The 15,000-nt window shown below is 38.6% G+C and overlaps 1 protein-coding gene across 1 annotated transcript in view; it reads right to left on the bottom strand.

Annotated features, from left to right (window-relative positions):
* The window catches only part of tmem182a (transmembrane protein 182a), a 17,832-nt gene extending 12,177 nt beyond the window's left edge, over positions 1 to 5,655 (bottom strand). The window contains exons 1-2 of the mRNA XM_061724165.1: positions 5,308 to 5,655; positions 179 to 302 (exon numbers count right to left, since the gene is read on the bottom strand). Of these exons, the coding sequence (XP_061580149.1) occupies positions 179 to 302; positions 5,308 to 5,466 (283 nt within the window). The 5' untranslated portion in view covers positions 5,467 to 5,655. The remainder of the gene's footprint in view (positions 1 to 178; positions 303 to 5,307) is intronic.
* Between the last annotated feature and the right edge of the window lie 9,345 nt (positions 5,656 to 15,000).

Here is a 15,000-nt window from a genome sequence, read left to right as displayed (position 1 = left end):
TTTATTTGCAAAGCGTTTATTTTATTTGCAGCGGCGTCTATTTTTATTTGCAGCGTTTCTTTAATTTTCAGCAATCGCGGGTCTCGGCCACCGTAGATCTCCTCACTCGGTCTCTGGGGTTAGTTCAAAAGAAGCAGAATAAAGCCAGCGTCACGCTGAAACCAGGCGGCTCGCTTACTGAACCAGAACTTCAACAGCAGGTTCTCGTCGTCGTCCACAACGTCTTTGACGGAGCACTTCCAGAAGAAGCCTTCGTGGTAAAGCTCCCCGACGGCGACCCCGTGTAGCGTCGCGTCTCCATGCTGAAGTCAGGAAGGAGAAAAGAACAAGGTGCAACAGTCAGTACGTTTACATGCACTCACAGAAAGTAGAATTGCTGCCTTAATCCGACCAATATCGACTTTTTAAAAGCCATATTTACACCTTAACCGGGCTGTAGTCGAACCAAACTGAAGCCAGATAATTTGTCTTAATCCGAGTTATTCCGGCATGTATGCCAACCAGTGTGCGAAATACCCATCCATATTTGGGGGGGTCCCTAACTCGCGTTTTTTTTTTTTTAAACATACAATACATACAATAAACCAATACAAACCAATACAATCAGCCTACTATAGCCTAAGACAAATACACCCACACTTTTAACCATTTTAGATGCACGTTGTTTTATTAACAGGAAGCAAAATTGTGCATTACGATGCAGAATGTTATTTACAAATTAAATCCGATAATTAAAATAAATAAAAGACATTAATTGGCACCACACTAGTGCACTTAATGAATAAATACCAGGTATAAGACACTGGCGCACGACCAGTGCATTGCAGAAACGAATAAACAAATAAAATAGGCTGATGTATTTTTTTAGATAAATAAAAAAAAATACAATAAAAATGAATTGTGCATTCAAATAACAGTAATAACAACAAATGCCACTATCGGAGATGTGCAATCAGTGCACTTAAACAGATCCTCAGCCTGCACAATGATGACTCATTATTTAACGTTATGTAACCATCCAGGAAATTATGTTTTAGCACAGCTGTGTGAACACATTCACAAATTCCACTCATAACAGGTCATCACGCAAAATTAAAAAAAAATATGATGGCTCTCAACAGGTGGGTTCACGCAGCTTACACATTCACAAATCACACTCATAACAGGACATAACGCAAAATAATAATAACAATAATTAAAAAAAAACATTAGCTCTCAGGTGGGTTCAGGCCATATTAAGCAGGCTGGCCTCTTACCTTAAGTTAAAATAGACCAAATGTGCCTTTTTCTCTCTTTTTTTTTTACCTAGTCTGCACACATATTAATGGTTAATACCATGCTGGTAAAAACCTAAGGCATATATATGTGCATTGTTACTATATTTAATATATATACATATATATATATATATATGCATACATACGCATACACATACATATATACACCCAGTGAGTTTTTTTTGTTTGTTTGTTTTTTTTGTGGGGGGGGTGGGACATTTCTCGACTTCTTGTGCTTTCCGTCCTGGTTTCCAGGAAGAAGAGAGGCGATGTCCTGCTTTAATCCCGCTTCTGACAAATGGAACCGGGTCCAATTTGTCCAGAGGAGGTCCGTTGAGGTCACAAACAGGAGTGCAGACAGGCTTTCTTCGCGCAACCTGTTGCGCGCCTGGCTGTCCGTGTTATTAACTGCGGAAAAGCCTCGTTGCGCTGTGCTGGCGCACATGGCTAATTTGCATACATAAAGGTGCAGGACTTGTGTTAAACCAATAAAAGTTTTGAATTGTGAATACTTGATATGGCGATGTCTTAAACATATTTAATTGACCATAAGTGACAATCAAATTATCATATTATATTATATAGCCTAATTTATTTATTTTTTTGACAACATTGAGACCCCCCCTAAATTTGGCTTTTGAGTCCTTCAAGGGGGCTCAAGAGTTAATCGGGGGGGTCCGAACCCCCCCGTATTTCGCACTCTGATGCCAGCCCACGCTTAGCCGAGCTACTGACCCCCCGGGACCCCACGTTCAGGAAATGACAACACCACGAAAGCCAGAATATCAACACAGTAGGAGAAGAAGACGAACAACAAAGGAGGAACTGGAAGAACGCCAACGTGAAAGTACATGTGGCGCCACCTAGTGTTGCGGAGTTGAACGCTCCTCACTCAATAGAGGGAATGCATTGACGTCACTTCCCCACTGGACCAGCCCGCTAAAGTTTGAGTTATGGTTCTGCGTCAAAACGACGCCGTGCCTACGGCGTGTGGTACGCGTCGACGCAGACCACACGCCGTCACTGACGCTGTCACTGACGCCGTCACTGACGTGCACCTCGCCAAAATTGTAACTACTCGTCGAGGTGACGCAGACCACACGCAGACGGAGAGGGCTGTGATTGGTTCGCTTGGTAGCAATACATTTCCGGTTTCCGGTTTGAAGCAGTCGTGAACTTTCAGCGCTCTTTTCTTCGTGTATGTGTGATTTTTTTTGTTTTGTTTTTTTGCACAATAGTTATCCTTATTTCTTTGAATCACTGTGACCGGAAAGAGTTGGATAAATCATTCAGTAAAAGATCGTGAATTAGCGGTCATGGGGGGTACTGCACCGCGGCAAAATGGAGTGACGGAGAAATCCGAAGGGTTCACGACGGCGTCACGGCGACAGCGTGTGCTCTGCGTTGGTTTGACGCAGAACCATAATTCACGCTTTACTCGAGTGGCAAAACATCCAACTGGCAAAAATGGCTGCAACTAGTGGAGAAGACGGGATAACAGCCGATTATCGGCTTAAACTAAAGGCAGTTGGACTTGACAGTGACCCGTACAGTTACCCCAAGAACCAGTGGTCCATGGACATTAATATTTGGTACAGTTACCAAGAACCAGTGGTCCATGGACATTAATATTTGGCCACGAATCCAGTTTCCTGATATTTATATGTACTTCATTTCTACGCCGGGGAAATACACGAAGCAAAGCTTAAACGCATACAAAAGTCTTGGCGCTTGGTCCGACTTCAAGGTAGGATTTGTTGGCGAAATTAAAGCGATGAGGACACCGAACTGTATGATTAGGCCGTTTAACGTTAGCTACCCAAAAATCCAACATCACCTGGTATTTCATTTCATTTTTCATTTGGTACAAAATGGGAACCGCAAATCCACGTTTCGGTGCCTGGAATCCAGTTGTTTCTGTGAATTGCAGCGATCCATTTGTCTCTCTTAAGCTTATTTTTCGGCAGTCTGTAAAACGATAACTCCGATTTCTTGCTAAATCTATGAGTACAGTCGATCGTACAACAGCTCTTTCCCATTTTAGATGTTTTCCAGTTGCTCAAACTGAAAGTTTACGCTGCCACTCAGTCTTTCTGCCACTCAGTGGGCGTAACCCGCTGTGAAGTGGCATCTGTGACGTCATGCGCATTCCCTCTTTAATCAATGGTCTTCTTGCGCATGAATACTTGGATATCTGGGAAAGTCCAGTTTAATCCTGAGCTAGATTGTTGGCAATAATTTGATTTAGATGTGCATGGAACCAAACTGCTACCCCTTTTCCACCAAACCAGTTCCAGTGCCCAGTTGGGTGAACATGGTCTCTTTTTTGGTAAATCAAGCTTTAATTCAGCCCTTAAAAGTGGTTGCAAGACGTGAGGCGGCTGCAGGATGAGCAGCTGCTCAATCGGGTCAAAGGTGACGCTGAGTGATTCAGCCTCAACCTGAGACGGGTCTGGTTTGGTCCCGACTGGATGTGTAGGACCGGAGGAATCTCGGACGTGGAAGGTTCCCAAAGCTAAATTCAGCCATGTTATGAATCCTTGTTTCAGATATAAGTGTTTCCTTTTTATTTGTCCGAGTACGAGGTTCTCGCTGATTGGTGAACATCCAGAGATGACGGATCTTTGGCAGCTTTGACTGTGACAAAATTAAAGTTCTGTACTGTAAGTGACTGAACCAAGCGTAGTGCAGTACTACTTTTGTTTTATTGGCCCGTCCTGTCTCGGTGTTGGTGTCGGTGTCCACTCTGAGCAGCTAAATATGTCCCCCCCTCTCCGTGATATTTAATATCTGCTCCTCTGGGAGAACTGCTGTTTGTATCCCCACCGCACATGGTAGACTAATGCTGGGATCGCTGCGATCGCTGCATAGCGGCGGCATAGCTGCAGCATATCTGCCCGCCCGAGTCCTGTTACATGCAGCGGTTGTTGCAGACGCGCCTCTCCAACCCTGCACTCCGGCTGCTGACGGAGTAATTGGAGCAACTGATCCCATTTAGCACGGATTTGATTAGTTTCAGCAGCTCAGACTTCACAAAAGACTGTTTAATGTTGGTCATTTGGCCGTACGTCAAACTATTCTTAGATACTAGATTATACAGGACTGTCTCAGAAAATTAGAATATTGTGATAAAGTTCTTTATTTTCTTTAATGCAATTAAAAAAACAAAAATGTCATACATTCTGGATTAATTACAAACCAACTGAAATATTGCAAACTTTTATTATTTTAATATTGCTAAATATAGCTTACAGTTTAAGATTAAGATTCCCCAGAATCTTCAACATTTTTGAGATAGGATATTTGAGTTTTCTTAACCCTTGTACTGTCTTTGGGTCAAAATGACCCAATTCTTCTATCCTTCTTTCCCCCTGCTCTCTCCTTCCTTCTTCCTTTCCTCTTTTCCTCATTTTTTACCCTCCTTTACTCTTTTTTCTTCCTACCTCCCTTCCATCATTCGTTCCTTTATTACCTTCTTTGCTTTTCCTTCCTTCTTTCCTTCCTTTCTCCCTTCCTTCTTTCTTTCCTCCCTTCCTTACTCCCTTTCCTACTTCCTTCTTTCCTTTTCTCCCTTCTTTCCTTCCTTTCTTTCTCCCTTCTTTCCTTCCATCTTTTCTCCCTTCTTTCTTTCTTTCCTCCCTTCCTTACTCCCTTTCCTACTTTCTTCCTTCTTTTCTCCTTTCTTCCTTACTTCTTTCTTTCCTTCCTTCCATCTTTTTTCTCTTCCTTCATTCCTTCTTTTCTCCCTTCACCCTCCCTTGACCCAAAGACAGTACAAGGGTTAAGCTGTAAGCCATAATCAGCAATATTAAAATAATAAAAAGGCTTGCAATATTTCAGTTGATTTGTAATAAATCCAGAATGTATGACATTTTTGTTTTTGTAATTGCATTACAGAAAATCACAATATTCAAATTTTCCGAGACAGTCCTGTAGAGGATATAAATATGAACATTTCTACTCGTAGCTGGTGTTATATATCTATAAAAGCTCCTCAGCTGGGACCTGATCCCCTCCGACCACCACCCACCTCCACAGCTTTTCCATCGGGCCCCAGGGATCCGGTGAGGTTCGGCGGGCAGCTCTCCGACGCCAGCAGCCAGTAGTCGGTTCCAAAGGAGAGCAGGATGAAGACGGTGGCCAGAGCCCCGAAGAGCCCTGCAAAAAACAAGGCAACGCTCAGCTTCATGGTGTCAGGAGTGAACGGCCACCCGGCGGCTGGATTCCCCCCCCTGCTCGGTTTGACGTCGTCTTCCAATCACAGCAGGCGCATGTGACGACCCGGGGTGGAAGTGGTCCGTCTGTGTCGCTGCTCTGCCCGGCTTGTTGCTGTTGTTACTGGAGCTCCTCTCCTCTCGTGAATCTGTGTCGGTGTTATGGGAGGACAAAAGTCATCCACATGACTCCCTTGGAAACCTCCGGTGGGGTCTGCAGCCAGCCCAGCCCCCCCCCCAACCGGCCCCAGGGCTATTTCTGAGGGCTGACTGAAGGCGGCTGCTCCAGCCCAGTGTGTGAGGATATTAGGGGGGGTATCAGCGTAGAAATAACTAGTGGCAACTGGACACCCAGTGTCTGGCAAGAATGCCGGGCCGCGGAAGAAACTGAAAGGACAGAAGAGGAGTAAATCTGAACCTTTGCCCTGCCGGGAGACCATCAGCAGAAATAGTCGCCCAGGCGGGCGTCGCTGCACGTTCCCACAAACGTCTCTGAGAGTTTAAGGCAAGGCAAGGCAGGTTTATTTGTATAGCACAATTCAACACAAGGTAATTCAAAGTGCTTTACATCGACATTTAGATAGATAGATAGTTCTTTATTGTCATTATAACTATGTAAAACAAAATTAAAAGTGCTCTCCAGTCAGCGCATCTTAAATAAGAAAATAAAATAACTGAAAAATAATCCAATAAAATGTAATTTAAAATATAAACAAATAAAATAAATATATATATATCTCTAGACACGGACCCTACAAGAACCTTCATTAGCATACAATCATTTTTGTTATTGTTATTGTCTCATGCTGAGTGCCATGCTGTGTTTAATTGTATATTTATTTATTGTTTTGGAATTGTGTTAAACATTTTACTTGCATGCATGTTTTTGTTGCTTTGTTTAGTTACTGTTATTGTTTGAAATGTAACTTTTTCTGTGTTTTGAGTTTGACATGCAATCACCTTTTGAGTTGATTAGACACAGCTGAACATTATTAAGGCAGGAACTAGATCTTGACTGACAGCTGCACCGGCCAATGAACTACTGCAGGCTGGCCCCCCTAGACCAATGGTGAACCAGGGGAGGGTTCCCTTCCCCCTAGATATTTGGAGAGAGACATTCAAGCTGGAGAGGATGGACTGACGGACAGAGGCCCACGGGGGCCCAGCTTGTTGGGGGAGCCCCCGGCGGACCCGGGCGGACCGGAAAGCGGATGCAGCAGTGTATTGGAGGCCTTTGCATGCTAGTGGCAGAAGTAGGAACTTCTGCCTAAAAGCTGTGAGTTTCTCCAACCAATACACTGGCTGTTGCAAGCCGAACCACTTCGTGATAGCCAAACGAAAAATCCTGTGGTTGTAGGGCAGATTGCTGTCTATTCTTCTTTGCTCCAGAGTCAAAGAGTGTCGACTGGAGGTGTGTAGCAGAGGGGTTCCTGATGGCGTGGCCCTGACTGCTGTGGATTCAAGAGGGGGCGCTAGAGGACAGTCTTTGAATAAGACAGTGAGCCCCTGAATGGATTGACTTTGACTGTTTGTTTTTAACCCTTGCCTTTTTAGGATTGGCCATTTTAAGAAACATTTTCCCCACCCTTGATTTTATGTTAACATTCTTTGCACAATGAATGTTTGTTGCTGCACTTGTTGTGTTTGTGGGTCATTAAGTACTGCTCACCCTCGAAGAACTGAAAAGTATTTCCTTGGGGACTTGGGTTATTTTATTACCATAACTTTAAGAACCACCCCTTTGACAATTGCACATTAGCTTCTGTTTTTGTTAAGGGTGGTTATTGCTGTTGGATAAAAGCTGTGTTTGAGTCTGTTTGTCCTCGTTTTCATGAGTCTGTATCTCCTCCCATATTGCAGCAGTTCAAACGGCGAGTGTCCGGGGTGTGAAGTGTCTTTTGTTATATTTTGGGCCTTTTTCTGGCAACGGGAGTGGTGGAGGTCTTCCAGTGTAAAGAGAGGGCAAGAAATTTAAAGCTAAATTTAAAGCGGCAAGACACAATTAAACAGTAAATAACTAATAAAATGATAAAAGAGGTAAAATAATAAAAAGCACAAGTTGTTAAAAAGTAAGGGCAGTAGAGTACAGCAGGTACATCTCATCCTTACAATGGCAAGAATTTAGTTTCTATATGGTCAAAACTAGTGGTGGGGAAAAAAATCGATACTGCAATATATTGTTGCGCTGTCTGTCGCAATGAATAATCAACTGACAGGAGATCGAGGATGAATCATGGGAGGAAGTATTAACTAACATTAAATCTTGCTCGATTAATGCTAGGCTCCAACTGATTCAGTACAAGATAGTCCATAGATTACATTACTCTAAAACCAGATTGAACAAAATTTTCCCTAATCTCTCTCCACTGTGTTATAGATGTAATGCAGCAGAAGGTTCTCTTGCACATCTTTTCTGGACCTGCCAGAAATTACACAACTTTTGGTCTCTCATTTTCCAATGGTTTTCCTCTGCCTTCAACATAATTGTAACACCTGACCCTGTAACTGCCTTGTTAGGACACTCCAATACTCTGAAAAACCTGGACTGGAACATACGTACTGCTTTGACTCATGGTATGATGATTGCTAAGAGATGTATCCTGAAACTGTGGAAGTCCGATTTAGCTCCCAAGTTTGAGACTTGGCAGAGGGAACTCATAAGCATTCTGCATGTTGAAAGACTGAGATACGAACTCTCTGGTAATCCCCTGAAGTTCTCCAAGATATGGAGTCCTGTGCTAGAGCATATGAAAGACCACTGATGCTCTCTTTACCCGCTTACCTTGTTTATGCACCTCCCTGGTAAGATAGTCAGCTTTACAGTGTAACAGATGGTACCAATGTGACCTTTGCCCCCTTATTTTATTTTATTTTTTTTTTTTTTTTTATTTTATTTTTTTTTATTATTTATTTTAATTTTACAGGTCTGCGTCACTGGTCTTTTATTGTATTCTGTATTATTGTTTATGTAATGGTTATTGTCTATTTTTCTCTTATTTTATGTATTGTAATCTGAAAATTTCTATAAATAAAGTGTTAAAAAAATAAATAAATAATCAACTGACAGCAAATATCGATATTTTATTACAACACACATAATGGATTCATGCGGTTGTCACCGCACTATTGTTCATGCACTTTAATTTGTCCAGCGGTTCAGTGTTTACATTTACAAGCCTAGGGGCAGTGAGGTACTATGCAAACACACTTTCTTTGTACATTGTATGAAGTTTTGGCATTGAATAAGTGCATAACTACAGACGTTTTTTTTGTTTTCTTTTTCAGTCACATATATCGTGATATATCGTTGAAATTTCTTACAATATACCGAATATCGTGATATTATCATTATCGTGGGCCACATATCGCCACAGTATTGAATCGTGAGTTACCCGTATCGCCCCATCCCTAGTCAAAACGTACAAAGACCGGGTCAAATACAGTATTACAAAAGTAATCTGTAACAACTCGTGCAGTGAATCAGACCAATTTGACAATTCTACGTCACAATGCCTGCATTCAGGGCTTATCCATCACTAGTGTTCCAAGATCATGAGTATTTAACTTAAGAGTACGCTTCAGTAAACGGTACACAATTAAACAGTAAATAACAAATACAATGAAATAAAACTGGTGTGTACGTTTAGTGTGTGTTTCTCAACATTTCGACTTTTTTCTCGAAATTGTACTTCAACATTAATCTCGACATTTCGACTTTTTTCTCGACATTTCGACTTTTTTCTCGAAGTGCATAATGAAAAAAAAAAATCTTCCTCCTCTAAAATATTATTTTTTTTCTCCTGCCTGGCCCTAATACTCTTCCGTACAAACCAGGCCGAAGCTCTTGAGATGGAGTTTTTAGTGCCAGATAATACGGTCCAACGCTTAGCCGAGCTACTGACGGCCCCGGGACCCTGCCCTTCCGGAAGTGACGACACCGCGGGAATAATAACAGTCACGGTAACAGAAGAAGAGAGTGGTTTTGTTATCTTACCTGCAACATGATCAGCTTAGTTTCTCACTTGCAGAGGTCAATTTTCGGTGAGATTTAGGGACTAAATTGTGGAATGATTTTTCCCACTTGGCAAAGACTCTTCCTCTTTGAAATGTTACAAAAGACGTTTGAAGGAACTTGACTGCTGTTTTGTAACTGTTTTCCCAACGTAATGTTGTACATGTATCCATGTTCTTTTTGTTTTTTTTTTGTGTTTCACTCATAGTGACATGTACCGTCTTATTTGCTCAGGAGTCAATATAAGTAATATAAGTTACGGTATATAATATCCCATGCACACTCACACACACTTATTTTTTTGTCTTTATTCTCTATTATTATCTATATATTGCATTATTAGTTTGCCATCACTTTTGTGTAGTTATACTTTTTGTTTTTGTATGTTAATCTTGTGTTCTTTATAACACATGAAATTTTAATATCTTCGGTGGAGGCTTCAACTAAGCCCATTGGGTTTTTTGCCTCTTTCTGCACCTATAGTATTTATATTTGAAATTTCCTGTATATTTTTAAAACTGTGCAAAACAATAAACTAAACTACATTTACAGAGCTTTTTTTTTTTTTTTTATTGAACACAATTTATAAACAAGAACACACATTTATACAAACTACTAGTGGAGGAAATACAATACAAGATAAGAAAATAGAACATATTTTGGGAGGTATGATGAACAAGAGACATATACACAAACAATAAGGTAAACATTTACAGAGCTGCTGCATGTTGTCCTTCTTCATGCTTGTTTACTAATTGTACAAGAAAAACACCAACGTGAAAGTGCGTGTGGCGCCACCTAGCGTCGCGGAGTCGAACGCACCTCACTCAATAATCGACATGTTTACTTGGATTTCTCTGGAACTCCAGTTTAATCCTCAACTAGTGATTATAAACATTAAGGCCCTGTCCCAATACACCCCCTACCCCTACTTTTCATCACTACCCCTAAATTTTGCGCGTTCCCGTGAGGGTAGTGGTGTCCCAATTCCTCTTTTCACCTAGGGGGAGTGGAGAAAACTAGTGTAGTGGCTATGAATCTGTCCCTACGGAGCAAGGGATTTCAGATGCTCACTAGTTGATCTAGGGCCAGAAAAATTTCCCAGAATGCTTTTCGTCGTCATTTGCGGACTGAATCAAAAAAAAAAAACATGGCGGACATTTCTTATTTTTTAGTGAATAAAATCAATATTTTGAGTTAGTTTCTGCATAAATATGCGTTTTGATTACATTTCTAGCGAGAAATATATATTTTACTTTCATAATATTCACTCAGTGAATGTACATAATCACTCGTTTGCTCGTTGTTGCGAAGATCACGCCAGAATAAAGGCTGATCCGCGTTACACCAACGCAGAGCCTACGCCGTAGGCTCTGCGTCGATGTTACGCGGCGACGCGCGCCGTAGGCCGTACCCTACGCCGTAGGCTCTGGGTCGATTTAACGCGGACCCATAAATCAGCTCTGGAGCCGGCAGGAAGGCAGAGCAAATTTCTTAACAGGCGTAGATTTCATCTATTAGCGACGGCGCAGGTTGACCCGGCGATCACGTCTGTACTCCGGCTGCTGCTGCTCCAGACCGGCGGCTCTTCTGATCGCCGAAAACATCAGATCAAATTTCTTAACAGGTGTTATTTGGATAAACTGAGCCCAGGTTGGGGATCTTAACGGTTACTTTTACGCCTGAAAAAATATTAAAACTTAATAAAGTGGCATATTAACAGTGCTACAGCGGAAATTAAAACAGCTTTTGGCTCTCAGGTTCCTGATTAGGTGTAGGGATGAAAACAAGCGGTAGGGGGAGTATTGGGACAGGAACCTGGAAAGATTTCAAGTGCCCTAAAATCTGTCCCTTCTTTTTTAGGGGTAGTGGTAGAAAGTAGGGGGTGTATTGAGATTGGGCCTAATCCTCAACTAGATTGTTACCAATAGCTTGATTTAGACAAAGAAAGGACACACATAACTTTGATCACATAATTCTATCTTCGATGTCAGAATGTTGTGTATCGATCAATAATAAATGATTTAAGTGGCTTTTTGTTAGTCAGCGAGTATCGCTTTAACCTCTTAACACGTTTCCTTTAAAAATAATGTTAATTTTCTGCCCTAAACCCTTTACTATCTTGTCATATGTTACTAAACAGCTATAATTTTCATGGTTCTTCACAAAACATCTCAATTTGATCACATTTACAAGTCACAAGTCCGTTTATTAGCAAACAAAAAACAGAACTGGATGGTTTCAGTGTTAAAGACCTTGACTGCTGAGTCATTAAATGATTTAAAATTTAATTTAATTTTCATTTTCATTTATTGATTCATTCCAAACAAGTCAAAACCTTTTTACCGTTGTTTAAAGAATGGCAACGTTAACACTTTGTAAATTCCAGTGGCATGTATTGTTTTGGGGACTCAGAGAAGTACTTTCAAAATAAAATAAACCAAAAAAGGTTGAGTAATATGTAACACTTTCCATAGTGTTAGTATAATTTTAACCTTTTTCAGTGTAAAAACAACACACGATTTGACACTACACACTAGTGTTGCGTAAATTCAACACTTACTTGTGTTAAATTTCAACCATTGAGAGTTGTTTCAACTCTGTCACAGTGTTAACCGTTTAACATTTTAAAAAGTGTTATTTTAACCCAATTTAGAGTGGACCAATATAGACACTTTCAAGGTGTTGAATTTAACTCCCTAGGAGTTGAATTAACACTCCCAAATTTGCTGTGTATTAATCTATGCATCTATATACAAAACAGATATACACACATGCATCAGACACACATTTTGAACATATAGAATCCTTGTAAAGAAATTCATGGATGTACAGAAAATAAATTAATCTATAAAATAAATCTATACCCTATGTGCACACACCTATCTATATATACATACCTATATACACATGCACACGCATAGCAATACACATAAGGCAAGGCAAGTTTATTTGTATAGTACAAGTGCTTTACAGACATTAAAACATGAATTTATTAAAAATTTTAACAAAAAAGAAAGAAAGAAGAACAATAGATTTTTACAAAGACATTAAACATAAGTAAAAAGCATGATTTTTAACATTTAAACAATAAAAATAGATAAAAATATGATGAAAAATGTATACAGATAAATTCAGGCTTATGTCTTTCTAAAAAAATAAAAAGTGTATTTAATTGGAGATAAATATATATTATTTTTTATTTAATAGCTGTCCAGAACTCAGTTCCCTATGGTGCATGTTTGAATGTTGTGATTTATTGGAGTAGTAGTACTGCAGAATGTCCAGCAGATGGTGCACAAGTACACGTGGTAACATAATCATAAACATAATGAGTGAAGGTTACGGCAGAAGGACAAAAACATGAATAAATACCCTAATTTATTAATAACTGATCTTATGTAAATATAACAAGCAAAGGCGCTATGCGTTATGCAAAATGTAAAAGTGTAGTTTGGTATAAAAGATCGACGTTAAAAATGAAAAACGTTATAAAATAAAATTGGCTTTTATACAGAAATGTAAAATAATTTGTGCTAAATGATTAAAAATGAAATCTAAAGAATAAGTAAAACGAAAAAAGGAGTTTAAAAAATCAGTTTAAAAAATAAAAATACACTTTTTTTTTTAAACTTTATTAGCAAATTTTACTATACAAACACCAACAATAGTGTGGAACAGCACATACAATGATGGAGAAGTCATAATATAGATAATGGAGGTGACAGACATATTAATAATAATAATAATAATAATAATAATAATAATAATAATAATAATAATAATAATTATAATTATAATAATAATTATAATAAAGATGAGTAAGTAAATAAATAGAGAATAAAATAAATACATAAATAAATAAAACAGGAGAATAAAACATATATAATAAGGAAAGGTCAAGACAGTTATAAATAAAAGGTTAGTCAGAGGATACAGGGAAAAACTTTAACTACTGATTTTTATCTATTTTTATTGTTTAAATGTTAAAAATCATGCTTTTTACTTACAACAAAAACTTACAACAAAACTTCACATTATGCAATTTCACGTTGAATTATAACATATAAAGAGTATTACTCAAATAAAAAACAAAACCAATGCATACCGGAGGTCCAGACCGGAAGTCAATACCGGAAGTTGGTCTTTTTTTTTTTTTTTTTTTTTACAAGCTTTATTGAATAGTTCTCATATTACAAAAAACATAAACAGACAGACATACAAAACAGTCATTAATACATAAAAGTACAACAACACAGGAGCCAGGGGGATTTTTAAACAAACACATTAAATTGAGAGCATAAATTAACAGTTTTGACAGCTTTTTTGTTATTTGAATCAGAGATGGAACTCAAGTATTGTTTGGTTTCATTCTCAAAAATTAAAAAAAGGGGTTTTGAATGACTGAATTTGGATTTATGAATATTAAACTTTGCAGGAATAATTATTAAATTGATTACAAAAGATTCTCTAGATTTGTTTCTTTCATTACTGATGAAACCAAACAATATTTTTCCAATACAGAGTGAATTCAGAGTCAATTTTATCTATAATAAATCGGGATACATCTTTCCAGAATTTGTTAGTGTAGGGACATTGCCAAAACAGGTGTACCAGTGTTTCAGGGGACATTTCACACGACGAACAGTCAACACAAATATCTCTTTTGAATTTAAGAAGATAATGATTAGCAGGGTAATACTTATGTAACATTTTAAAAGAGATTTCCCTCACTTTATTTGTAAGAAGGTATTTGTATGGAAGAGTCCAGATGTTCTTCCAATTTAAGTCATCACCAAAACCAGACCAGTAAGCAACAACATAAGGGTTGGTGGTTATATCATTTTGAAACAGGGAACGTATATTACGATTGTTACTTCTTGTGGATGTAACTAGACAAACTTTGCCCACTGAAGTTTTCTTGGGGTCCAGATTTGTTAAGCAGGCTGGTCTTTCAACCGGAAGTTGGTCTTCTTCGTGTATATTGTTCAAATATGACGGAGGTAGTTTAAAAGCGGCCATAAAACGAAAATTATAAAACATTATTATAAAACATTATTTAACATAATAAAATACATGTACATACAGGACTGATGGCATTTTCATTTACCCGTTGGTCACTCAAATTCAGCGTCCTTAGCTTTAAGTGCTGTCTGAGGTTAATTGAGGTGGATTATATATATATATATATATATATACCGTATATATATACCGTATTGTCCCATAAACATGTAATAAATGTGTTATAAACATGTTATAAATTAGTAAATAACTGAAAAGACCCCCCTTTGTGTTATAAACATGTTATAAAAATATTATAAATTAGTAAATAACTGAAAAGACACCCCCTTTGTGTTATAAACATGTTATAAAAATATTATAAATTAGTAAATAACTGAAAAGACCCCCCCCCCTTTGTGTTATAAACATGTTATGAAAATATTATAAATTAGTAAATAACTGAAAAGACCCACCCTTTGTGTTATAAACATGTAAT

Source organism: Cololabis saira, chromosome 6 (genome assembly GCF_033807715.1).
Source record: "Cololabis saira isolate AMF1-May2022 chromosome 6, fColSai1.1, whole genome shotgun sequence".
NCBI classification, from domain to species: Eukaryota; Metazoa; Chordata; class Actinopteri; order Beloniformes; family Belonidae; genus Cololabis; species Cololabis saira.
Note: the sequence above shows the minus strand (reverse complement) of the source record. Positions and strands in the feature narration are given on the sequence as shown.